Genomic DNA, 27,579 nt, shown 5'->3' with positions numbered 1-27,579 from the left:
AGAGCTTAGATACAATTTACTGAATAAAATGGGACCAACACCACTAAGACTTTGGACAATCAATGGTCAATAACATAGCTATAAGGTCTACTAACTGAAACAACCCTCACTGAGAAAATTTAATAGCCATATCCAAACTCTATTTATCAGCCAATGAGCAGATTCAAATTGATGGTATATGCTATCATCAAAGTCAATAACATTCACAGTTTGAAATTAGCATGCAGCAAAAGTTATTTACATCATATGATATTTGGCTAAAATACAGATAAGATCAGGATATCCAGTATTTCCAAGGAAGACTGTGATAATGAGTTCTCCAAGGTTCAGACACAGGAAAACCTCAACATGAATGAACTATAGGATAGGAGAGGAAAGTGTTTGAAAATCCATCTACTGTCATACTGCCCAGGGGCCACCTGAATAACTTGCTCACCAAGGCTGCATGATCTGCTTTCAGGTTTTCTGAAAATTCCAATTTCTCCTTCTCACATTCCTTAGCCATCCAAAATCAATGAGAGGTTGCCCATATTGTAGCTTCACAAGGTGCCTTCTATATGGGATTAGTATATTTTTAAGACCTGCCATTGATAGAGCACAGTGCTGAGAAAAAAATTTTAACTCAACACTGCCAAAAAGAATAGCCTTAAAATTAATACCCTCCACCTTGCCAATCACAAGGCTGACCTCAGACAAGGGAAGATAATAAGTAAATAGAAAAAACTGAAATAAAAATCAAATTTTCTAATATTTTTTCCTTCCAATATAATGTACCATATTAAAGCACACTTAATACTAGGCATACCTGTCGTGCACATTGTCCTGTAAAGATGAGCAATACGGACATCACCTTTTGTGCTCATATGAGGCTTCTCCAAGCATTCAAGAAATGCTAAATCAGCTTTCAGAAGCTTTTCTTGATCATGAGTATCATAACCAATATCATGACAATAGCAACAAAAATCTAACCAATCAATTGGTCTCCTGTCCCAAACAAGAGATCCGCCATCTTTCCCACTTGACCAATTAGGACCACAGTAATGCCCATATCGTGGAAATAACTGCGAAAGGAAGGCTCTAGCACCTGTATGCCATGGAACCTTGCAAACATATGGCCTAAACCGGATAGAGGTACCTCCATTGGGAGGCTCAATAGCCCCACGTTGTCGTGCACGTCTTTTTAATCCTTTATTTATAGTGGTTGGTGCTCGATTTTTATCATTACCATTCACTGCACATGGAGGAACTGAAACTAGAGTCCATCCCCATAGCCTGATCTCAAAACCAGCTTTCTGTTTAGGCTGTTCCAGGAGAGCACTTGTGGATGCGAGAGTCAACTCCGAATCCCTTTTGGGATCGAGACCAAACCATGGAATGCTAAGAAATCCAAAGTTCATCATCAAAAAACACAAGATGCCACCATATTATAGATCTTAGCCAGCAGAAGGTAACTCGTTCAGTACACCTGATAAGACATAATTATATCAAGAAATATAATTCCATTTTCAAAAGCATAAGCAAGGGCAACTAACCATCTACAGCACTATTCCACAAACCACAATCACATAACATCCAGCTCAATAATTGCACTGTTTTTGAGCATGCAAACACCAAATCACTCAAGAAAAAAAGTAGGGGACCACAAAGAAATCGAAATTATTCAGCTTTAAAACTTTCACTTTTCTGAAAGACAATTAATTGGGTTGAAATCCAATCATCATTTTCTGCAACAAAATGAAAAATGAAATTCTGATATTTATATAGATTTTAGCTGAATTACATAAAATTTTGCGAAATTAATCTATTCCACAAACTAATTTTTCCTTTTTCGTCAACTTTCTAATTTAATTTCACCACACTCTCACAACAGCTAAACTCCCAGGAGCAAAAGATAGGCAAAGAGATCAAGGATTTTATCTGACCAATTTGAATACACTAAATCAAATTCATTGCCTTTAAAGCTCAATTATAAGCTTAAAATCTTACTTAAAAAGAAGAAGAGTAAAATAAAAACAAAAGGATTTTCTTCCTCTTTCCCCCTTGGTTTTTTCAGGAATTAAACAGATATAACCATAAACATACAGAGAATGAGAATCAGAAAGGAACTTACAGGGCTAATTCATCGATCACGCAAGAGAGGGATAGGAATAAAGGCGAGAAAGTGAGTAAAAAAATTGGGGGGATAGAGGAATTTCTCGAGAACATTGCTGTGGACTTTCTCTCTCTCTATTTGGATTACGGAGTGGGCCTACTTATATTCTGTATGGCCCACTTAAAAGTATGATAGATCTAGATTTCATTGGATGAGATTCATATCTATTTTCAGTTTTATCTCGTTTTATCTCCACGCGTGTAACGGCTCCGGATCAATCCGGGAATTGGTTTGGTAAGTTCCACCCAAGGACGAATGCGACAGTTTTTTGTTTTTGCTTTATGATTTTATATTTTCATTAAAAATTTTCATAAATATGATGCTAAATTTTTTCACAAAAATTTTTAAAAACAGTTCCCGTACAGTAAGCATTAAAATTTTGAAGTTACACCAGGCTTGATACATTATTTGCTTTGTTGTCAATAAATTCTCTCGATTTATGCATTATAAAAACTATTATTGAGATACTTAAAAGGTACATTGTTTCATGGTCTATTCATCAAGTACAAGTCTAACCTGTGTTTCATGCTTTCTTAGATTTTGACTGGGCATGGAATCCAGAGGATAAAACATCTATCTCTGCATGTCTCATATGTATACCTTGGTGACACACCAGTTTCTTGCTGTTCTAAAAACCAAAACTCAGTGGCTAGAGCTTTCACAGGAACACAATATAGAGCAATTGCTGTCACTGTTTCTGAAGTCACATGGATTGAATCCTAATTTTAGGAGCCCAAAGTCAATCTTTCAACACCTTCAATAGTGTATTGAGATAATCTACTGCCACTTACACTTGAAAAAAAAATTAAAAAAAAAAAAAAAAGAATCCTATTTTACATACAAGAATGGAGTATCCGACCTTAGATTATTACTTGTTTGTTCGAGAAAAGCTCAATCATGAGCAACATGTCCCAACAACACACAACTAACAAATGCTTTTACTAAACATTATCTGTTGTCCGAGATTGGCGTCTCTTGTAAGGACATATTAGAGAAAAAGATCAGGCTTTTGCTAACACAGCTGAATACAACATAAATGGGACATGCAATATGAGAGCATTGCTTCAAACTCAACACTCAACATTCAGCCTTGCATAATACTCCTTAACATTAACCAGGGTCACGGCGTTTTCATGCCTGTGGAAACGTTTATACCATCAACAATACGTGTCCAAAAATTAGTTTTAACATATCAAAGACTTTCAATTCGTTTGTGCCAACCGTCACCGCCTTGTAACTTTTGGGGTAAAAATCGTAGCCAAGTGCAGCAGCTTCGGAGCTATATAAATTTGATTCATTATTGTTTCTCCAACCTTGTTTTCCCTGGTTGATGGATTCCACAGAAACAAAGTCACCTCTAACCTCTTTCACTACCGGGGATGAGCCATGTGTAGTTGACTGTTCTGAGAATGAGTCACCTCTGACCTTGGATTATCAGGGTTGTTGTGTTCGCTGGCTTTTATCAAGGTGTTCATCGATCAAAGCTCGCCAGGATTTGCACACTCCCTTACACCGCGAAAGAGACTTCACGGGTACCCTCACAAGTATTTCTATTAACAGGTCCCCTGGTAGGATTGGTGGCTGAGTGCTTATCTTCTTCCGATAGTGCATTTGAATATTTGATGGTGGCATAATGTAATACGGAGTATAACATAACATTACATAGAACTTGAGACTTCTCAACTTAGAGATCTCACGTTCAATCTTGGAAAGGGAGTCGTAGGGCTCCTGAGAAGAGAAAAAGACAGTTCAATGGGTTTTTTATATACCAAAAATCAATAACAAAACTACTAGGACATCGAGAATAGAAACTAATTAACGAAAATAAATGGACAAAATCAAGATTACTAAATACCAATTTAAGAGAGGGAATGAGTTAGCGCAACAGCAACTCACTCAATCACTTTATATATTAGCAGAGATGATCATACAATAGTGCTCAAAATGGGAAAAGTGTTTTCTCTTCAATGACATTCGCACAAATACATACCTCCACGCTCCACCTACTATTGACATTGTTACTGGTATCTTTACAATGTCTGACAAAAAATAAACAGCATGGTTACAACTCCAATCACCTTCTCACAACCCAAAAAACGCGAAGAAAAAAAGAAATAAATTTTAAACGAGCAAGACTACAAGAAATACATTTATATGCAACAATTTAGGATGTACAACAAGACAACATTGTTCATCTCTGGTTAGTTCCATGGGGGTGATGATGGTCTGTATACAAAATCCTGAGAAGACGTGCCATAGTTCAGATCAAGGTTGTGGAGCTGCTCCATTAGTTGGGAACGCCTTTCCTTGAAAAAATCAAGACGGGTTGTTAATTCTACCAAAGCAGAAGAAGCTGCTGATGGATGTCGTGGATAATCAATCACCTGCAAAGGACAACTGCATCAATACCTACTAACTATATCGAACAAGAATTAATCAGGTGTAAGTTGGGTGATCTGCCAGTTAGAAGGTTTCAACTTTCATGTGATAGTCAAGCTTCACATGATTGGATTCTGATGCACATATTGCATGGTCAAAATTAAGGGGCAAAGGCATGAATGTCACCGATGGAACAGAAACAGGCAACTGTCAGTCTTACCTCTGCTGCTCTAGAAGTGGATGGGATAGAGGCAGAATCAACCACACAAAGCTCATCCATGGTCACATTTGCTGATGCTTCAGTACTTTTTGAGTCACTCAAGCTTGTTGAATCCATAAATTGCTTTCGAATAGGCTGCCTGCTGCTGTTGCCAACTGCCAACCCCTGTCCTTTAACATTCCTCCAGTCCGCCCCTAACAAATTTTCCTGCATCATGGTTTTAAAATGCATATATAGAGTGGATAAGATGAGGACTGAACATGAATATCTGAAGGAAGGGAACTAAAAGAAGACATATAATTTGATGGAGATAGAAAACAGAACAAGTTCAAATGTAAGAAAAGAGTATCAGCTTGACAGAAATGGATGCAGAAAAACTAAAGCATTTACTGATCTGGTCATCATCAGTTTAGTTTCATTGTCATCACCAATGAAAATCCTTGATATGTGACATCAGGGTGCATAACAAGCATCGGTTACTTTTATATGCAAAGGACATATCTCGAGAGCTACTGAATCAAATCGATATAGGCATTTCTTTGTTTATAGGCGCTTGGTCCCTAGGTGGACCCTTGACAAAGGATTTTAAAAAAGATGAACCAAATTGCACTCACAAATTTGTCACTGTAGGCAAAGAAATTGTGATAACATCATGTTTACAACAATAACAAGAAAATATGTACCAACCTAAGAATAGTTTAAAAACTGCAGAAACCAGGTAAAATCACTAGCCATCTGTCCTTGGTACCAAGATATCACAATTGTGAGCTGCTAGTTTGCTAAGCATCAGAATTATATGAAGTATAAATGGTTACTACATGTACTTTATGTTCAAACTATTCAACTGGATTGTAAATTTGAACCTGGCAATTCATGTTTAAGACATATATTCATGTGTATTAACCATGTCGTGTAAACATAAGATATTAACAATTGCATGGATAGTCATTAAAACAACACTATTAATTAAACGTGTAAAGATCCTAAACACGAATATAGATACGTTTATTAAACGTGTAACATGACATGACACACTTAATACGTTTATTAAACAGATCAAGTTAAATTTTATGCGACATGACACAATTTATAACCTGTTTAAATAATTAACATGATTAAAATTTTAAACATGATAAATACGATTAATACGAAACATGATTAAATTAAAATGAATACAACTATAAATGAACTCTAACTTCATTATTCAAATTTAAAACTAATAATCACAAAACAAATTATAAGAAAACAATAATATGTATCAAGCATTTCAGAACAACCATTATAAAATAGAGTATTTTCATATGGAAGTTTGAACGGGGTCATAAGCGGGTCATAAACTTATCCGGTAGACATGTTTACACAATTAATTAAACAGATAATAAACAGGTCATGGGATACACAATAACATTATTAACTACATGTGTCTTAAATGGGTCCTAAATGGGTTAAGCAGGTTTGACACGTTTAAGACACAAAACACGAGTATCATAAGCCCAAACTCACATAATTCTGTGTCATGTTATTGTGTTGTGTGCAAAATTACCTAGTCCAATTGTAATACACTTCTGAGTTGCTTTGATTTGTTTATTTTGTATATTCTCCTACATATAGAAATCCTTCATAAGCTGATCATACCGGTATTCATATACAACACTTATACAATTAAGCATTATTGGCTCATTGAGCTTTCCACCAATAATAAGGAGAAATATCAGGAATGACATGAAATATAGAAGGAACAGGACAAGCAAAACTTAATGACCATTTCCAAGAAAAACAAAAAAATTGTTGAGAGGAGAAGCCTAGGCATTTTTACAAACACTTGGCACACAAAATGTAAAACTTCTTTAAACAAAATAACTTTCAACCTTTTCAAAATCCACCAAAATCACAATTCATCACCACAATAACAAGCATAAATTCCTACAAAAATAGTCCACAAATACCTTCTTCAATCAACTAGGTTCAAGACTCAAAATCAACACAAACAAACTACCAAGCACAAGTTGTACCCAAACGAATAAATAAGAATAAAATCAGATTTTGCACTTTAAAATGCATCAAACATCATCATGGAGACTAGAGTAAAAGTTCTTACACATAAAGTTCGAAGATCTCTTCAACAAGCACTCACTCAAAATGTCAACTCTATTTTTGATTCATTACATTTTTTGCTTTCTGTTTCCAGCAACTATACAGCCACTATAAGCCTTGTTTTGTCTTCTTTTTATTACTCTAGTTACACTCCAAATAGGCCCTCTATTACACAAACTTGCCATTTGAGGTCCTTGTAACAGTGTCAACATGACACAGGTATGGATACATTGTATGTGCCTTACACAGCACTGACAATGCAGAGGCTGTCTCTTCTCCCTTTGGCTAGCCACAGGGGCTATGGAAGAATAAGAAGAGACAAGGGGAGAGAAAGGAGGGTGGGAGGGAACTTAAGTCTTCATTGCAAAGGCTGGGCCGACAAAAGAAGACGATATGTTGTAGGCTTGTAGCTAATAGGGCATTGAATGATACCTGTGGTATCTGTGGAATGGTGGATTTGAGAAGAAAGCAGTTAGCTGGAAGCAGAAGAGAGTGAACAGTCTGATGGAGAGGCGAGCGAGGAGTCAAGCATAAACGTGGCAGATCACTTAAGATGCAGAAGAATTATTGGTTTGAGAAGAAAGAAGCTCAGTCATTGCATTGCAACTCTTAAGACCAAGTTGACACATTTACAAGCCCTTGAATATTGATGCCATTAAAAGAATGAAGGTGATGTCCGGAATGAAAAATAGTAATTGCGTTTAAGGGGGGATGTTGGTCATAAAATCAATTTTGTTGGGTATTTACTTTGGTTTAACTTTACTAGTTGGCCTACATTCTTTATACTTATGCTGGACTTGAGTTGGTAGGCTTTATGCCCATTTAGGGTGCAAATGGATAAGTAAAGAGAAGACAAAAGTGGCTGTATAGTTGCTGGAAACAGAACAGGAAACAGAGGCAAAAGACGTAATGAAGAGAAAAAGGAGAGCTTCTCGAGTGAGTTCTAGTTGGTGGGTAAAGTTTAAACTTAATGCGTAAGAACTCTCATTCTAGTCTCAGTGATGAGTTTGATGCATTTTAAAGTCCAAAAAACGTAATTTTATTCTTGTTTATTTGCTTCAGTATAACTTATGCTTAGCAGTTATTTTGTGTTGATTTTGAGCCTCAAACTCGGTTGATTACAGTTCTTGTAGAAAACATTGGCTGGAAATTATGCTTGTTTGTGTGACAATATTGAAAGTTACTTTGTCTAAAGAAGCTTTATGTTGTGTGTACCAAGTGTTTGTTGCCTCTTAAGCCTAACAAAATTAAAGGCGGAACAAAAGAACCAGCTTTTTTCACCAGTACAGACCCTACCTACCAAGAGGTATGGGTCACTAGTCAACTGGCTGAAATGCCCAGGCACCCAGCATATAGTGCATTTCAGCAGCCTTTTAAATACACTATCCTCTTCTGTTCATTTCCAGAGACAGACTGAATTTTTTTTGCTCTGGCCTGTCTTTCACCCTCCAGATTCCTTTTCATAAACATTCCACCTCTAGATTTCTTACCCCTTGCTTTAAGTCTCAGCACATCACTTCTGAATGACAGCCAGTACACACAATAGCTGGCCTCCTCTCTTTCCTCCTTTCTTATTCTTTCCTGTTTCTTCCCCTCGACCAACCCCTCTCTTTTATCAAAGTTTAAACCAAATCTTGAGATCTACAATAGGCACAGATACACCCCAAAGTTTCGAGCTGGTTCACCTCATTCTACTGTTGAGTGGCTTTCTTGCTTGAAATCTTAGGTCAATTTTTTTGATGAATTAGGAATTTAAGCTCATGTGGGGTTATTTTGGGCAGATGGATTTGTGTTTTTGGTTGGAAATTAGCTGAGAGTTTGTATTAGCTACTTTTTTTTGGCAGTGTTTGAAAATTTTTCTAATAATTTGCTACTTTTTTCTACCCATCTTTTATTTTTCTCCATTTTCTGTAGCTCTTTTTCAGTTTTCCCTCAAATCTTTTTCCATTCAACATTCTCATTTCAAGCCTAAAGCCTAAAATCTTAGCCCAAACTAGCAAACCTCTTTCCTTTTACATTTTGGATCAAAAGCCCAGAAGGAATAGAAACCCAACAAGTAGTGGGTCATCCAAATAATTGAAGGGCAGTAGTTCATCTGGGTTTGACTAGGTTTAAAACACTTCACGGTTGTACCAGCCCAGACAGCCTTCAATGTCCCAATTAAACTGGGTCAAATGACTGGGCCAGACTGGCTCTAAAACACTAGGAAAAACAAAATGATGAAAGCCAACAACGACCAAATTCTTAGAATTTTCCCTACTGAAATTTTACAGTCCAACACAATCAGCTGAGATGAATAGGATTTTTAAAAAATATATTGAACACATACCTCTGTTCTTTGTTTCCTCTCATGATTACAAAAAGCAAGGGTTGTGTCAAAATCTTGCTGAAGAAACCTCCTGTGAACATAAAAATTATACATTTTAAGCACAGGGAAAGGAATAAGACAAACTTGATAGAAACTATTCTTTACCATTTTGGATAGTTGCGAGTTTGCACTAAAAGGTGCATCTAAAATGATAAAACAATGTGTAAATTAGTAATCATAAGAAATCCTTCAAAATCACCATATTACACATAATAACTACCATTACAAGACTATAAAAACTGTTCATAACCATGTAGCAGAAGTTCTTTTCCCCTCTCTGGAATTCAATTGTTGGGCTTTTGAATTTGGCAGTAACCACATTCCCTTCAAACTTCGAATCCAACCTAATTAGCTAAGGCTTTTGGCTTAATGATTCAGAAGCTACTAAAATTATGGCTCTCCTCCCACACTCCACTCAACAAAAGCCCTAAAAACGCCTATTTTTCAAGACATCCTGTAAGAACCACATCTTCTTAAGGGCTTGGATTCAACATGATATCCAAAGAACTTCAAAAAACCTTAGTCTTCAAAAGATATTAGTCAAGGTCACCTGAACGGAGCCCAAGTCTTGAGTTACTATAACATGCAGAAGAGTAACTGTTGCATGAAAACAGAAAAGCACAATATCCATGCATGCTATATTTAGGCTAATATGATATTGTCAGGTTGCAGAATCCTAAAGAGGAAGCTTAGAGATAACTCCTAATGCAAGGAACCAATAAGATGAAACAAGTCACATGATAATTTTGGGCACCAACAGGCAAAGTTCAAAATGCCTCTGGCAAAAGGCAATTTAAGCGCTTAAACCAGTACTAAAAGAAGTTATTTTAATTGGTTCCTTGAGAACAATCATTATGACCTCATTGAATCTGCCATGCAACTGCCTACCACGTTTAGCATCTAAAGCTTAGGAATCAATGAACAAAAAGAATTTCATGAACTCACTGTTGAGAGTTATGATTTTGAACATGTTGATAACGGTCACATGCATCAGAGAGAGAACCATAGTGATGCTGCCTTTGCTGATTCAGCTGATGATGGAGTTCTGCAACTTTCTGCTTCAATCTGGCCACATCAGCTTCGGCAAGAGCAATCTCCTCAAGCTCGGCCCTCGTCTTTGCATCAATTTTAAGTTATAAGTATGAGAAATGCTAAAAAAAAAAAAAAAATGGTTTTCTCAACATATGTACAAACCTTGGAATCCATTCCACGGGAACTAGAAAATTGTCCAGATGACATGCTCAATCCAACTTCAAGTGCTGCTCGAAGATCTCGTTCAGCTTGTAGCTGCTCTTGCAATCTAGAGACCTATATAGTCATTTACAGGTAAGTATGAACACAACTTTGGGAACATAATGCTACAATAAAAGCTTAGATAATTGTATAAGAAAAATCATTTTCTTAACAAGAGAGAAGATAGATATATGTCCACAGTTAGAGATTCTGCACAACCCATTTAGTTCATACAGCATCAAAATTATTAACCCCCTTAGTTGTTCTATAGTCCGCAAAAGTTGCAAAAAAGAAAGTCAACTCTCCAAAGTGTTACTTGTGCATAACTATATAATGACAAATGCAAGCCATAAAATCTGCAAGTTAGCATGGCTCTCCGCAGATTGAACTTCATCCAATCATCTAAGCAGCCAACAGGTCAAACACCTTCACTTCCCACATACTTAAGAGATGGCACAAAATTATCAACCACATGAGCCCATTGGGCTGTTAGTGTCCAAAAAATTTTGAGACCTTTTCCCTTTCAACCAGATTTAAGAAAGTTCAGAAATCTAAAATCTTCAATATCAAATTGAAAGAGCAAGTCTAATAGAATAATCAAAGGTAGGCAACATAAAAAAGACAAACATGTGCTTCTTGATGATAGGATTAAATTTAGAATCCAAGGATGGATCCTAGCTACTGCAATATAAAAGGGTTTAGAAGCTAATGCCTCATTAAAGTAAAAACAACCAAGATAGAAAGGAGCCTAATAAACCATGTACTACTAATCCAAAATGAAAGCAAAGTAAAAGATCCTAAGACTCAATTCCTTGCTGAACATGTAGTGCAAAAAATACCAAGCAGATTTAGAGATAAAAAATCTCTGAGGACAAGTGAAGTGTTCAATTGGTAAGAAAGACATACATCTTGTTCAAGTGCCAGGCGACGTTCATGCAAAGCTTGTTTTCTTCTTTCCAAGCTAGCTTGTAAAATTGCATTTCCTCTAGTCTATAACAGGTAATAAGCAATGTGTGAGTGGAAACAGAAAATATTTCTCTAAAATGGTTTTAAAAAAGGAGCGTTACCTCTTTCGCGATACGATGTTGCAGTTCATTCTTTGTAACCTCAAGCCTCTGTATAGCAAGCCTAGAAAAAATTCAACAAATTAATTTTGTGATTAAACTATGGACAGCATCAGATTTATGCTACATTTTCACAGTTTTAATATAAGAACTCAACTGCTCACTGTTTTAACACTATGGGCATCTTAAAACACTATCCAGTCAAAATAAGATGTAAATAGATTTTAAAGATGGATACCAAAAGTCGTACTTGTGCTAAGCAGGAGCTGCAAAAGCACAAAGCCTAAGTAATAGTTTTCAAATGCACACATACTAGTAAAAAATAATGTGAATAATAAAGCTGAAAGCTACAAGATGTAATGAGTATCTTACTCTTCTTCGCCAGAAGAATCAACAGATTCCATCGATGGTGTCTTTCTGGCCTGAATAACAAAGCAAATGAAAGATTCAAGTGAGTAGAGTTGTATTGTGTGAATCAAAAACTTGTAGAAATGAGAGTAAAACACCTAATTTTGTTTCCATGTGCGAAACCAAAGCATATGTATGTCCACCAACAAAATAAGGAATAATGTTTTGCAAAGATGATTTAAGAGGAGTGAGAAAAAAATTGCACTTGACACGTTATCAAGCTTGTCACATATGTAAATTATGCAATTTTTAAAAACACAAAGGATTTTTGTTAAGATTGACATTTCTTGGCTAGTTGATGCAGCTACCATAATTTCCATCTGTTTATTTAAGCACATGAAAAGGAGCAACCCTCCAAATGATTCCAGAGCCAAAAAAACTTGTCAAAGAGTTATTACACAAGGGAGAAAGTAGAGACAAAGAAATTATCCATGCAAGGAAACTGATGACTGAGCAGTACAGTTTAGTATGAGTTGAAGCTACATCAACTAGAAACATTATATTGAGAATAAAAATGCAATCTTTGGATGATGTAGGTCTGACGCAGCGAGTTAGCGTAAAAACAAAGGCTAGCACCTGACTAAGCCTTTAAGGTTAATAACAAAGTTTCAAATATTGAAACTTAAACTCAAGTTTGAGAGAAGAACTCAGTAATGTTATTCGATGATCCTAAAAACTAAGCCTAAAGGTCTTATTTATAGCATTATAGGCTCAAATCCTAATACAACTCTACTTTTAATTGTCTAGTACAACTAGAGTAGTTAACAAGAGATTTAAATAAAATAAATGTTCTATTACTAATTAAAACATCTTTATCCTCAAGTCCTAGTACAAGTAAATTAAATAAAAAAGAAATTCTATTATACCTATAATTCCTATTTAGACTCCTAACTAAAAGGAAAATATTAAAATTATGAACATACCCATTTATGACTTTTGAGTTTTTGTTTTGATTTTTGACGCTCAGCCTGCTCTGATACCATAACTAGTTAGCATAAAAACTGTTATAGAATAGGAAGTGTGTAAATATTCTTTTATTAATTAACGTAATTATAGGAATTAGAAATCACCATAATTATAGGAATTAGGAATCATCATAATTATAGGGATTTTATTTTCTTTATTTTTTTTCCTATTTTAGAGAACCCTATACTGTCCTCTTTCCTTCCAAGTCTTTGTTTCCTATTGAACCTAGGAAATTTGGTCATACGTGTTTTGTTCGTGATGTTCGTCCCCAGGTCACCAAATTAGATCCAAAATCTCTCAAGTGTGTTTTCCTTGGGTATTCTCGTCTTCAGAAAGGTAATAGATGTTATTCTCCTACTCTTAACCGATACCTTGTCTCTGCAGATGTCACTTTCCTTGAAAATACTCCTTTCTTTTCCTAATCTTCGAGTTATGATAGTCAGGGGGAGAAAAATGATCTACTAGTTTATACTGTAACACATTCTGTCAGTACCACAAATATTCTTGCACCTGATCCTACACCTGCTCGGCCACCTATTGTCCATGTCTATTCCAAACGACTAGAGACTCAGACCACATGCCTTTTACCAGTCCCTTCACCATCAGATCCAGTCTCTAGTGAGCATGATCCTAGTCTTCATCTCCTTATTACTCTTCGGAAAGGTAAATGTCAGTGTACTTATCCTATTTGATCCTTTGATTCTTATGATCACTTGTCTTCTTCTTCTAGTTCATTTGTTGCATCCTTGGATTCTGTTTCAATTCCTAAATCTGTTCATGAAGCCTTGTCCCATCTTGGCTGGCGTGCTGCTATGGTAGAGGAGATGGTGGCTTTAGATGGTAATGGCACTTGAAATTTGGTAGATTTGCTTGCTGGGAAGAAAGCTATTGGGTGCAAATGGATGTTTGCTGTAAAGGTAAATCCTGATGGATCAGTGGCTCGCCCTAAAGCCTACCTTGTTGCTAAAGGGTATGCCCAGACTAATGGTGTTGATTATTCTGATACTTTCTCTCCAATGACTAAACTTACCTCTGTTCGTTTATTCATCTCTATGGCGGCTACCTATGATTGGTCTTTACATCAATTAGATATCAAGAATGCTTTTCTATATGAAGCAACCACCTGGGTTTGTTGCTCAAGGGGAGTATGGGAAAGTCTGTCATCTTTGAAAATCCTTGTACGGCCTGAAACAAAGCCCTCGTGCTTGGTTTGGCAGATTCAGTGAGGCAGTTCAAGAGTTTGGGATGAAGAACAGTAAGTGTGATCACTCAATGTTTTATAAACAGTCTGAGGCTGGCATAATTTTACTAGTAGTGTATGTTGATGATATTGTCATTACTGGGAGTGACATTGCATGTATTTCATCTCTCAAATCCTTTCTTCATACCCAGTTTCAAACAAAAGATTTGTTAGTGTTGTAAGTCAGTTTATGTTTGCTCCAACAATTAACCATTGGGCAGCTTTGGAACAAATCCTATGTTATTTGAAGGGGCTCCAGGATGTGGTCTATTTTGGAAATCATGGACACACTAGTATTGAATGTTTTTTAGATGCAGATTGTGCAGGTTCCAAGAGTGATAGGAGATCCACTACGGGATGTTGTGTTTTTATTGGAGGGAATCTGGTCTCATGGAAAAGTAGGAAGCAAAATGTAGTATCTCGGTCTAGTGCAGAATCAAAATACAGAGCTATGGCACAAACTGTGAGTGAGGTAGTATGGATGTATCAGCTATTAAGTAAAGTTGGTCTTAAGTGTTCTTTGCCGGCAAAGCTGTGGTGTGAAAATCAAGCTGCTCCCCATATTGCCTCCAATCCCGTGTTTCATGAACAAACTAAGCATATTGAAATTGATTTGTCATTTTGTTTGTGAAAAGATTCAGCAGAAGTTCATCTCTACAAGATATGTTAAAACTGAAGACCAACTAGGAGATATCTTCACAAAAGCATTGACTAGACCTCGAGTTGATTATATTTGTAGCAAACTGGGCATGATTAACATCTATGCTCCAGCTTGAAGAGGAGTGCTATAGAATAGGAAGTGCGTAAATATTCTTTTATTAATTAATATAATTATAGGAATTAGAAATCACTATAATTATAGGGATTGGGAATCATCATAATTATAGGAATTTTATTTTCTTTATTTTCTTTATTTCTTATCCTATTTTAGAGATGTTTAGGCTGTATATATAGATGATGTATTATGAATGAAAGATGTAGAGTTTTCTCTTCCTAAATAACACAAAGGCTAGCACCTGACTAAGCCTTTAAGGTTAATAACCAAGTTTCAAATATTGAAACTTAAACTCAAGTTTGAGAGAAGAACTCAGTAATGTTATTCAATGATCCTAAAAACTAAATCTAAGGGTCCTATTTATAGCATTATAGATCCAAATCCTAATAAAACTCTACTTATGGTTGTCTAGTACAACTAGAGTAGTTAACAAGAACTTAAATAAAATAAATGTTCTATTCCTAATTAGAACATCACTATCCTAAAGTCCTAGTACAAGTAAATTAAATAAAAAAAATTCTATTATACCTATAATTCCTATTTAAACTCCTAACTAACAAGGAAAATATTAAAATTATGAACATGCCCATTTATGAACTTTGGGCTTTTAGTTTTGACTTTTTACGCTCAGCCTGCTCCAAGATGTTCTACGTCAGGGTCACTATCTATTGAATGATGGAATAGTCTGGCCTCACAGTTGTGGGCACTAAGTTTGTTTCTCGAGCTTTGCTTGCTGCATTTATCAAAAAGTCATAAAAGAAAAAGAAAGAAAGTAACATGTGTAATGGAAAATCCTAGAATGCGGCAACAAGAACACAAAGCAAAGATGCAAGAACGAATAAAGTTTTAACTTAATTCTTATGATTCCTTTCAAAAATCAACTTTTCTTATCACCATGGTTGTAAAGTTTATTAAGACACAGATCCTATTTAAGTAAATCAACCATGTTAAAATCCAGCCAGATATTGCTTGATCGGTGTGATGTGCCTAATGCATGTAAATTCAGAGTTCCTCAAAATTAGATAATGCATCATAAAAAGGGAACTCACATTGCTTCTTCCCCAGAATGTTGATCTCTTTGCATTAAGACTGGAGCCTTTAGCTTTACCAACAGGCTTCTCAGTGGAAGATTCAACTCCAGGCATAGATATAGGATGGCCAGGATCCATTGAAGAAAGAATCTCACCCATTGATCGGTAAGATTCACTAGTAGGTAGCACACTTGAGACATCTATCTCATTATTTGGATTTTCATTTCCTTTATTTTGCTTACCTTGTTCCTCCAGCTGAGCATCGGGATCTCTCATCTGTAGAGGGCCTACAGTTAAGCCTGAACTCTCAGCCTGAGTATGATTGTCTCTAGGGGATCCAACATCTGAACCATCATCCCCAAATGCCTGTACACAAAAAAAAAAAAATGAATCAATTAGTTAAACGGATTATCACTCAAGGTCTGCAACTATTTTGAGTATGAAGGAATGAACAAATCAGCATTAAACTTAGTATCCATCTCGAGAACAAAGTTTACATGGATGATTTGAAGGGGCCCTAGTGTTATTGAGTAAACATTGAAACCTCAAACAACCTATAACATGAAAAACAAGAAGGTTTCATTCATTCAATCTCCAGTCCTTGAACAAGCTAATGTTGGATATGAAACATGTTTTTTTCCGAACGTACAAATAACTTCCTTTTCATTTTATCCTCTTTTATATTACCACAAATACATCTTAAAAACACCCATTTCAACTAAACTCACTCAAATTCTATGATAGAGTGCTCTTCCATATACCCTTCATGGATAATCACAAGCCTAGATACTTCTTGTTCATAGGGCATGATTGTTATATTTGAATAATCACGAAGACAATACTCTGAAAGAATCAAATCATATGATTCCTGGCTGCAGAATACAAGCAAAAGAGCACGGCAATGGACTATTATTAGGTAGGAAGTCCATCAACATCTTAAGTTCAATACAAGTGTTCTATGCAGACAACTAAAATCTTTAACCAATTTCCATGTCCAAAATATCCTGACATCATTTCTGAACATTGATCATCGCAACAGACATTATATCAATTTGTCGTTTTAGTCAAGCGAGTGTGTGTGCAGATATTGGTGTATGTGCTTCACATTTTTCTATTATAGAAAGGGGGTGACAACGAACCTTGTAGTCATACAGATCACTGCCTGCATAACCACTGCTTTCACTTAATTTCCCACTGAGAACACGTTCAGGTTCATCATCTGTGTCTGGATCAGCTTCATTTTCGGCATCATGGTAACCATTGTCTTTCATATCTGGATTTTCATCATCAGTCGAATCTTCACTAACACTATTTTCAACCCGAGAATCAGCTGAAATAGAACATCTTTGTAGATTTTCATCCTGAAACAACAAAAGTAATCACCACAAATGGCACTATACTAAAGGAGACCACAAGCGTGGGGCTCTGATAATGCAAAGGTTAACAATATTTTAAACTAGAGTTATGAGAAAGAAAAGGTCAACAATCATTAGAAATATTACAAGGAACAAGTTTTCAATAATTAGTGACAGCATGAACAATTCAAGTTTGCAATTGCTCAACAGTAAGGCATAAAATAACATTGTCATCACACCTGTAGCTGATTGCAGAATTCATTCAAGTCAGTAGAGTTCTAAATGAGTTTATGCTTAATTATTACTTATAGATAAATGGCTATAAATGGTAGGGCATAATTTCAAGCATCTAAGTTTATGTAACTTACTTTTCATGATATATCATTTCAATACAAACTTGGGTATGAATATTCTAAAAGAAGTTTAAAAAAAGAAAAAAACCCCCCAGACTCAGGGTTTATCATGACACATAAAAAATCATAGAGAAAGCATTTACATATCGATATGCCATATGAAACAACAATGAACTTGGGAGCATCTTACATCAAAAATATTCTCATACTCCTCCAGAAGAGTTGTAATGATGGCTTGAGCATTATTAGCAGCATTTGCAGCAGCAAGAAGCTGGGCAGAATTATCACCATTAACATCAAAGTCATCCTCCAACTCACATTCACCTGCTAATAGGGGGCGTAAAAGCAAGGGTGCCATGCAAGCAGCTACAGCAGATGGAGTCATTCGATTCTCGTGAGCATGAGATGAAATTGTATGCATCATCTTCAGAATCCTGCAAAAGGTGATGCATATTAAGTTATATAAATCGATAAATATTTACAAGAATTTTCAAGGATGTTCACCTATGAAATAGACAGATTTGAAGTATGTTTAAGAGACAATAGTAATAGAAGTAAAATGTTACGAAAAGCCATCTTGTCAATTCAAAGCTAGACACATATGGAAGTGCTTGTGAATCAAGTAGCTTTCTCTCTACTTTCTGTAGCCTAAACACTAGATATTGGTGGGAACCCTTCCCACAAATGTCATCCTCACATAGGGCACAACCAAGTGAGATAACTAAATGGCTAATCCCATACCCTCTTAGCAATGAATCACAGTTTAGCATCTACTTTTGTGTCAAAGCATAGGGCTAAGTAGATCAACTAGGCAGCAAAATCATCTTTTCAGCATAAATGTATCATGTCAACAAGATATCTACTACTAATGCAGTAATTTAGTTATTAAATAAAAATATAATCGAAACAAGTATTTATTGAATGAAATGCATAGGTTTAAAAACATTAAGAACTCAATCACAAAAGTCACAGCAACACCACAAGTGACAATAGATGCAAATAGGGGGAAAAAGTTCAAACATATCATGTTAGAAAGTGATGGGGGCGTTACCTTTGTAATAGACGCCGGTTTGGTTCAGGAAATGTCTCTAATATCGCAGAGCGCATTGCACTTATTCGAGCTTCCTTCCGATCAATTTCTTATATGCAACAAAAACATAAAACAACAGTATTAACTTTTACAGACACATGGACCAATCATTTCACTAAAATGAAAAATAATTTTTGAAAAAAAAAGGAAAGAAAGAAAAGTTGTAAACAGTTAAAAAGAAACAAAAAGAATTAAAAGAACGGTTGGGACAGAACTCATGCTTCTGACACCAAAATCTTAACAAAATCAAGATGATAAATTATACTTTGTACCCATTGCACTTGTCCCCCCACACCCACCCCCCCCCCCCCAAAAAAAAAAAAACATTAGCAGCAGCTTACTGGAATCAAACAGAAACCACCAAAACCTGAGGAATTTGGTATTTCTTAAACTTGGTAACAAAAACATATACATTTGCTCCAGGATAAAACCGAAAAATTCATAGGCAGAAAAGGCTTGTTCATTCAAATTTAATCATTTCATACACACAAATAGAATTAGAAAGCAGCAATGCCAATGCAACAACAAACAACATTAGCAGATTCAGGACCCCAACAATGCAATTTAAATAACACGACTAGAACCATGTCAAACCAAATAGGAGCATCTACCTACCTCTTACATTTTAACAAGTGAGATGACATCACAAATACCCCCCAACAAAATGATAACTTAGCCACATGGTTAAACTATCATGCCAGCAAATATTAGAAAATATCTTATTTTTTGACAACTTTATTTATATGTTTCATTTTCTTTCAATTCCGTCAACTGAAAAAAAGGACCACTTTGTCAATCATGAAATTGAAATGCTAAGAAATAAATAGAAAAAACTGTCAAACAAACCAAATATTCTATTCTTCCTCTTAAATACTGATGTAAGTTAAGTTTCCAATAAAAACATACATAAATTAACATGTTTGCTCATTAATTATAGAATGTTGAGTATCAACATGGCAACTTTAAAGCTTCAGTTACCATGTTTTAAGTATAGCTTGGTCTGGGTAAAATGTTCCTTATTTACATCCATAAATTGGCCAAAACTTGAGGGATGTTCAAGCTCTAAGTGCCCTATTCTTCTATTCACTCTAGGCTCGCCATGTCAATATATGATGCACCTGCTATATGAACTCATCATGCAAAACCTCATGGGTACAGGATAAAGCGAGCATTCATGGCATCATAACTTCATACTGCAGGGTTTTGCTTTTTGCTTTAAAAATACATATAGAGTGTCAAATTCTGCCCCAATAATAGGTAATGAGGACTTATAAAAACAATATATTTCTTTTAACATCTCAAAGAGGTACTATCAAAATTCAAAGTGAAAAATTTCAGAGACAATATAGGATAGAAAAGAAAAGAGTAAAACATACTGTAAGCCTCCAGCAACGCAGTGCAGCAGGATGCAGGAACTGGGGATGAGGGTAGCTCCCTTAGCACATGCTGCAAATCAAACACCTCAGCTGATTAAGGAACCATGACATTAATCTGATAATCACAAATGGCATAATGTACTGAAAAAAATTACCTTCACACAGTCTCCCACAACATGAGCATCCTCATCAGAACCAAATTCAGTCTTGCCTAAATTACAAAAAGGAAGACAAGTAACACAGCCTTAATTTGAATGGCATGTCAACAAAATAACTTATCCACAGCCAATGTAAAAAACAGTTAAGAAATCCAAAAAAGCAAATATGTGGATATTCTAAAATAATCATCAAGTTGAAATGAAAAGATACCCTGTTCATATTCTTGAACTCTGTGATCAACCTCCTCAACATCTGCAGACTGACGTAGAATTCCCTCAACTTTAGTTCCTGTTGTAGAAACATCATAAACAGTAAGTGAAAGGAAAAAAGTGTAACAAAGAAGTAAGAAAACATTTTCTTCACTCTTATCCTCTTCAGGTCTCTTCATGTAATCAGTGAAATTTCCCAGTTTGTTTTTAAAATAGTCTCGCTACAAATTAGTTTTACAAACTCAACCAGATCATAAAGTTTAATTACATATCCAAACTATCCTAAATAGACAGAATACCAGAACGGCAATTGCTATTTGGGTTGGGCAATCTAGCCTAGACAATGGCTCAGAAGTTCAGACCTAGAATGAGATAAAAACAATAGATGATCAAAAGAGCGTCTGCGCATAGAAATTTTCACCTAAGTTCATCAAATTTTCACATTAATTATAAAAGAAAACTGCCAGCCTAGCAAAGGATCATAATTTGCAGACATAGAAAGGCATAAGATCCGGTGCTACATTAAAATCAAAATATCAGCAGCTGTGTGGGTGGAACGAAGGGGTAACAAAAACTGTATTGCCAGTTTCATTTTAATCCTTAATATTTTTAATTGACGCAACACCAATCTTACAGTTGGCTTCTATTGCAATCTGATCATTTGTGCATGTGCGGGTGTGTGTGAGGTCAACCCAAAACCTCTCCACCTGCTTCTTTCAGACCACTCCCCATCTAAAGTCTACAAAGAGAAAACCTACATAACCAAGAGATCCTAACAGTAGCAAGATGTTTTACTACATGAAGTTATGGATATCTATGTTGTAACCATATAAATTGTCACGCACCTCCCCTAACTGCTATGATCACAAGAAAAAACCAATTTCTAAGATCAAGACTACAAAATTTCTAGAGAAGACAACAGGATGCAAGAAAGGATTTGCTTTCCATAAGAAATAACACAACAACAGAAAGAATTGGTCAGTAACATATTTAATAACAACTTAAAATCACCACTTACCAAACTTCTCAAGAAACCGCAGAGCTTTCTCAAGGAATGATGGGCTCCCGTCAATATCTTCAAGCGCAAGCAAAATTGGTCTACCAACAACCAACGATTTAACAGTGCGTTTGTCTCTCCCTAAAAAGAATCCAAAAATCTAGTAAAGTGAAGAAATAGCAGAAGAATCGGTCGACAATCAATAGAGATCATCAAATAAAAAAGAAGCAACTATGGGAACAAACATTGATGGAATGACCCTTCAATTGTATCACTTGTGTCATTTCGGAAAATCCCATTGTGTCCCATGACGAGTGCAGCACTTGGCGCTTGTGCAAGAGCATGTTCTAGGGCTGTCTTCCACTCATACAAATCCTCTGATGTCTCTGCCTGAAAATTTGAAGCAACAAGGAAGGTATTAACTAGCTGAACATTTTCTACAGGAAAATGACAAACTAGTGTCATTCAAATATGTCAAAAAATAAACATATACATAAAATAATAACTGAAACAATATTCAACTACAGAGGAAGCACCTTAAGAGTAAAAGCCCGTCCATCACGTCCATCAGGAAACAACACAGTCAACAATTTTTTATCTTCTCTAACAACAACACTGCAAACAAGAGCAACTATAAGCAAGACTAATGTGACACTATCATAAACATACAATGACTATCCACACCTTCCAGAATTATTCAAGTCAATGCCCCCCAAAGTCAAGTTAACTTCACCACCCCTTTGTGGTAGGGCACTCTGCAAGAAAATTATAACAATAAGCATTGTTTCAAATAACTCCTGAAAATAATCTTCTAACAAACATTCAATACATAACAAGTAAGACAATGATCAGATTGTGCTTCTCTCTGTAGGAAAATGAAGCAATAAGCATTTGCTTCAATTAAGTACAGAAAATAAGACCTCTAACCAACATCTTAAAAAGTGAAACATAAAAATTATCAGTCTCTTCCCCTTTCCCTCTCTCTTAAAAGAATTTGAGGGGAGGGATGGAATACAGAGATAGATCAAATCATATAATCAATTGCATATTCAAACATTTCACTTTCTCTAAAACCACATGCAAAAGTTGAGAAATATAATGTTATTTCCATGCAAGCCACAATGTTGGACTAGCATGAAGATGAAAACTCCTAATTAATAACTTATGCAGAGGGTAATTGAGACTTCTCTCTTCATTCTTCACCTTTTACCTTTAGGATAAGGGGGAGAATTGTAGACAAAATCATAATGCATTCTTTTCTCATGCACTGAATATTTTACTTTCTCTAAACCATGCTTCATAAAGAGTAACATAATAAGTAATTCCATCCAAACCACAAGGTTTCCTCTTACAACTAAAATAGAGACTTTATTTCCTGATAACATTTGTAGCGTGTGTTCCAGGACCTTAATAGGATATTACATCATGAGAAAGTGCCATGCTTGCACATAACCATATCCATAGGACAAATCTCAATAGACCCTCAAAAATGTTACACAGGAAACAAGAAAATCGTGTCATGCTAAGGGTGATAATTCATAAAGTACCCTACCCTCTAAAAGGGAAAAGGTGGCACATGTCGTTGCAAGGTCAGAAAGGCACATCCTGTGCCAAGCCACAGTTCCTTCCCTAGCCACAAATTGAAGACATTCAACTCATCCTAGATAATCATACTGCCTCACTGGGTCAAAATTCAAGCTTTAAATTCGGCCACCAAAAGAAGCCATCAATGGTAACACAGAGCCCTTGGAGTGTCATCAAGAGGATATTAGGAAGCAACTCTCTTCCTACCAAAAGATGTTATAAGTATTCACCCCTTGTAATGTGTTGCAAAGCATGTGTCGAATCTCTCTGAGGTGACAAAGACAGGCATGTCCAACTGGAAGGACAGAAAGGCTTTTACATTGAGAAGGTAAAACTCTTAACCCCTAAGACAAGGCACTAAAGTTATCTTTCAAATCATCATAATGCCTTGATCAGCTGTACTCCCAAATTTGAGTTGCCAATGACACACCATATAAGTTAGAACTATGCAGAGCACCTCAGCCTGTTAACACAGGATTTGACTCTCCACGACCACCACCAATCCCAACTTGAAAAGAAATGTCACAAAGGAGTTCAGCTCATATAATATCATGATAAGGGAATGATGCAGAAAGATCCCTGCAATCCTAAGTCAAAGACCTTTAAGAAGTTCAAGAAGACCCTCAGATTGACGGTAATCCCTTAAATTCTAGGATCCAGGTGATCAACACATATCATACTAAAATGCATTTGAAATTTAGCTGCCAATGACATAGGTGATGTCCAGTGAAGCACAAATACATGAACAAGATATAAGCACGATATGATATGGATATGTTGAAATGACAATCTTCAAGAAATAAAGATCTGATACAATGAGGATTCATTATATCTAAGACGGCCATCCAAAATACTTCCATATCATACCTGATTGATTTGCACGATTTACTCTTATGATATACAATTCTCAACAAGTTCACAGCTTGCAAGTGAGAGTAACTTGTATTACTGAAAGTTTGACTATGAAATAGCAATATAAATGCTGATCCTTCTCATATCAGAGTTAACATCTTATATGTGGCTTTTACGAACAGAAATCTGCATTTTTTCTCATTTTTTATCCAAGGAATTCACCTCAGCATAAATTCTTCAGTCTCTAGGATCCCCTCTAACAAATTGGATTCTTATGATTCCGAGCAAATTAGTATTATTTGCAAAAGGTAAAGTTGATAGTAAAGATCTGATCCAAATGTCAATAATTACTAATTCGTTTTATACTTGTATTATCAAATAAAGAATTTCTTCCACATGTTGTTTCCTTCAAGGCAATAAACATACAAAGCCTTCATTCTTACAGATTTTTCCAACAACATAACTTCACATACATAAAGCAAGATACAGATTCTAATAATGGTTTACCATCATTTAAGTATCAACAGTCCCAACATGTCAGTTGTGCATACATTACAACTGAACATAAGCATATGAATATGTGTGGTATTCAATTGCTATTATCCTAATCCACCTATATCAATATTGAATGATTTAAAATGTACCATCAAATCATCCTAATAGCCAAAAAATTCCAAAGGCACTTCTACAGCATAGCACATCAAGAAATGAGAAAATCTACATTTAGTCACATATTGATGATACAATGGTCCACAACCACTCTCCCAAAATTCCTGGTGATGACTGTGAAGTATTTTGTTGCATACAATCAATCACTATCCTAATCTATCTAACAATAATTCTAAATGATTTAGAATATAATATTATACCATTCCAACAGCTAAAGCTTTTAAAAGGCATGGTATGTACATAACAGTATAAAAAAAGTGAGGAAAAAACAGCTAATAAGTTGACTATAATATAACAGAAGAATGTTATTTTTAAAATGCAAAGTTCACAACCCTTTTCCTCAATTCCTGTTTTATACAGTCAACAAACATCACATAACTATGAAATTAAAAAATCAGACAACAGATCACTAATGCTAGCATGTCTTTGGCAACACATTAAAGTTAAGAATCAGTAGAACAAAAAATTTGAAAAAAAAAATGCCATATTATTATTCCAATAATGGAAAAGATGATCAGTACTAACAGGATCATTTTTGAAGAACACCAAGGAAGTCCGTGTGAGGATAAACCACCTCTTCTTCCAAGACTTCCAACCGATGCCTGCAGAAGTTCAGATGAAAAAATTTTAGATAAGCTACAGTGATAATTGAATCAAAAGAGTATTTAAAACATAATGCTATGACTAGGTCCCACACATGAGAGGTGATAAAAGGTATATGGGAAAAAAGAAATAGTATAGATCTCAATTCTGCTCTTAATTCAACAAATATTAAAACAAAAGATGCATATTCTCCAAGAATTTGGAGCTAATAACTGATGGCATAAACATGATTCCTCACTTCAAGAACGCATTGCGCAACATTAATACTGAAACCATCAATAATGAAGAATAAATACTTAAACATGGTTTACCAAGAAGACAAACAAACTTACATGCGCACATAAACTCATACGTATGTACATACATACACACACAGACACAAAGAACACATTTACAGATATAGATATAGATATGCACACACGCACACAGAAACTGTTGAGGCAATTTATACACATAAAGCCATGCCAAAAAATAAATTGCTTTTTCCTTATCATTACAAACAAAGAAAATTATTCATTTACTAATGAAATCAATAGATATAGCACTATTTATACACATACAGGCCACGACTAGATGGTAAAACTGTTAAGGCAAGTTATATCCAAGAAAAGTAGGAGAATTTGAAAGCGGGGAAGAAAGCAAACAGTAATCAAAAACTTTACGAACCTTTTGAGGATATGAAAAGAGGGCCACTCTTGAAAACCTGTGAATTGGTCATATGTCAGAAGCCATGAACAAGCACCAACTACCTAGCGTAAAACTAATTATACTCTCGCAAATAGACATGTGTTAATCAATGGAGCATATACAGCATATGCATCATTGGAGTTACCACTAAAACCCAAAATTTTTAACATTATACCATCAGTTAATGCTATACAAATATTTCAAAAAATAAAAACATTGTGCCAGTCAATCAATGAATGATTAAAGCAATGATTATTTACATAACGTAAAAGGTGTTTTCTCGAGAATTACAAATGTGGCAATGCATGGGTTCACCAGTTGACATTAAAATGTGACCATAGCATATAAATTCATAAAGTCAAATCAAGCAGCTATGAAACTATATCAGATCAGTGAACATAAATTGAGGTGTTCAACATCCACAGGACACTGAGATCTCCAGCACAATTGGAATGAAATAAGGAGTAAATTCATAGATTTAAAAAAGGTGTCAATTGAATTTTCTAGATTCTTCCACACATCATTTTTCTTTTCTTCTTCTTTTGCTTTCTTTATATGATCTGCCTATCTTGGTAGCAAAAAATTTTCCATTTCATCATGAAGCAACGCTTTTTAAGTCACTAAAACATATGCTGAATTGAAATTATAACTTTCTTATTATAACACAATTAAAAGTTGATTTTGCACAATTTCTCCAAACCCTAGAATTGCAAGGGGGGAAAAGAAAAAGAAAGACATGTACGTAGGCCATTTTATTGACACTTAAATTATCACTCTACGTGTTTAAGATAATTTTTTTATGGCTCCATGCATGCTGATACGCTTTTTTTGTAAGGGTACGAAATTCTTAACCTAGAGTAAAAGTTTTGAATTGAAACAAGCACAAATTAGGCTTAAACTATAAAATCTCAAATTCAATTCTTTAGCATTAAAATTCCCAATAACACCAATCACAATGCCTCATTTGATCCAAAAAAATTATCATCTCTATTTTATTTTCGTGTTTTCAAAATTTCGCTATTTGAGTTCTCTTAAACGCCTTTCTTCCTTTCAAATTGATTGATAATAATATTACTAAAAAAGCAGAAGTTTAATTTAAAAATCTCAAAAATTTTAACTTCTACCAAAAATAGTAAAGAAAATGCCTTAATCAAAGGTTTATTATCTGTAACATCATATAACAAATCCAAACACCAAGCCATATAAAGATCCAAAAACTTTCTTTTTATTCACATTCCATTTTCGCAGGAACCAAACAGAAAACAAAAAACTAAAATAAAAGGAAAAATAAATTAAATAGATGTTACCGTGTTTGAGGCTCCCCCTCTGGGCCGCTCGAATGCCGCTAACGAAGCCGACATTTTCGTAGATTATCATTGAAATTATCAATCAATCAAAAAAAGAAAAGAAAAGGCATTCCTCAGCATTTCAACCTCTCAGCGGATGCACGGCGTTCAACATTGAGTCGACACAGCAGATCGGAGAGTTAACTCGAGTCGAGGCAAGATCTAAACGCTTAGAGCAAATATTAAGTGAATCTTTAAGCTTAGGGTTTTTCTTTTTTTCTTTTTTTGAAGAAAGATTGATAGAGACAATAAAGAACAATCACCAACCAGAACTACCACTCTCTCTATAAATATACTTAATTTATTTACCTAAATGCTACTAATATTTTTTCTCTCATTTTCCTTTCCGTTCTAAAATTTTTCCTAATT

General features: G+C 35.3%; 2 protein-coding genes across 4 annotated transcripts; both read right to left on the bottom strand.

The window, feature by feature from the left end:
• On the bottom strand, window positions 111-2,244 carry LOC18589979. 2 transcript variants are annotated; one of them, XM_018127273.1, is made up of 3 exons: window positions 2,111-2,243; window positions 806-1,465; window positions 111-581 (listed from the first exon to the last, which is right to left on the bottom strand). In XM_018127273.1, the coding sequence occupies exons 2-3, from the start codon at window positions 1,398-1,400 to the stop codon at window positions 457-459; spliced, it is 720 nt and encodes a 239-aa protein (XP_017982762.1). In that variant the 5' UTR covers window positions 1,401-1,465; window positions 2,111-2,243; the 3' UTR covers window positions 111-456. The 2 variants fall into 2 exon arrangements, with proteins under 2 accessions (XP_017982762.1, XP_007015273.2); XM_007015211.2 differs by having other exon boundaries at window positions 384-628; window positions 2,111-2,244.
• LOC18589977 (rho GTPase-activating protein 7) lies at window positions 3,141-27,579 on the bottom strand. Of its 2 annotated transcripts, XR_001929428.1 has the most exons (23): window positions 27,172-27,579; window positions 25,844-25,880; window positions 25,100-25,176; window positions 22,154-22,224; window positions 22,006-22,084; window positions 21,715-21,859; window positions 21,491-21,610; window positions 20,474-20,551; window positions 20,260-20,315; window positions 20,105-20,174; window positions 18,690-18,777; window positions 17,829-18,072; window positions 17,070-17,291; window positions 15,949-16,296; window positions 11,883-11,932; window positions 11,514-11,574; window positions 11,353-11,436; window positions 10,408-10,521; window positions 10,159-10,328; window positions 9,175-9,244; window positions 4,752-4,958; window positions 4,143-4,536; window positions 3,141-3,880 (listed from the first exon to the last, which is right to left on the bottom strand). XR_001929428.1 is itself a non-coding variant. In XM_018127272.1 (22 exons), the coding sequence occupies exons 1-22, from the start codon at window positions 27,223-27,225 to the stop codon at window positions 4,354-4,356; spliced, it is 2,628 nt and encodes an 875-aa protein (XP_017982761.1). In that variant the 5' UTR covers window positions 27,226-27,579; the 3' UTR covers window positions 4,005-4,353. The 2 variants fall into 2 exon arrangements, 1 of the variants encoding a protein (XP_017982761.1); XM_018127272.1 differs by lacking the exon at window positions 3,141-3,880 and having other exon boundaries at window positions 4,005-4,536.

Source organism: Theobroma cacao, chromosome 9 (genome assembly GCF_000208745.1).
Source record: "Theobroma cacao cultivar B97-61/B2 chromosome 9, Criollo_cocoa_genome_V2, whole genome shotgun sequence".
NCBI lineage: Eukaryota > Viridiplantae > Streptophyta > Magnoliopsida > Malvales > Malvaceae > Theobroma > Theobroma cacao.
The sequence above is the reverse complement of the archived record's forward strand: the minus strand, read 5'-3'. Positions and strand labels throughout refer to the sequence as shown.

Coding starts and splice junctions, on each gene's coding strand:
- LOC18589979 (XM_018127273.1), bottom strand. CDS start 1,400: ATGATGAACTTTGGATTTCTTAGCATTCCATGGTTTGGTCTCGATCCC. Junction 582..805: donor CAGGACAATGTGCACGACAG/GTATGCCTAGTA, acceptor TATCAATGGCAG/GTCTTAAAAATATACTAATC.
- LOC18589977 (XM_018127272.1), bottom strand. CDS start 27,225: ATGTCGGCTTCGTTAGCGGCATTCGAGCGGCCCAGAGGGGGAGCCTCA. Junction 22,085..22,153: donor GACTTGAATAATTCTGGAAG/GTGTGGATAGTC, acceptor TCTTGTTTGCAG/TGTTGTTGTTAGAGAAGATA. Junction 21,860..22,005: donor GACGGGCTTTTACTCTTAAG/GTGCTTCCTCTG, acceptor TCAAATTTTCAG/GCAGAGACATCAGAGGATTT.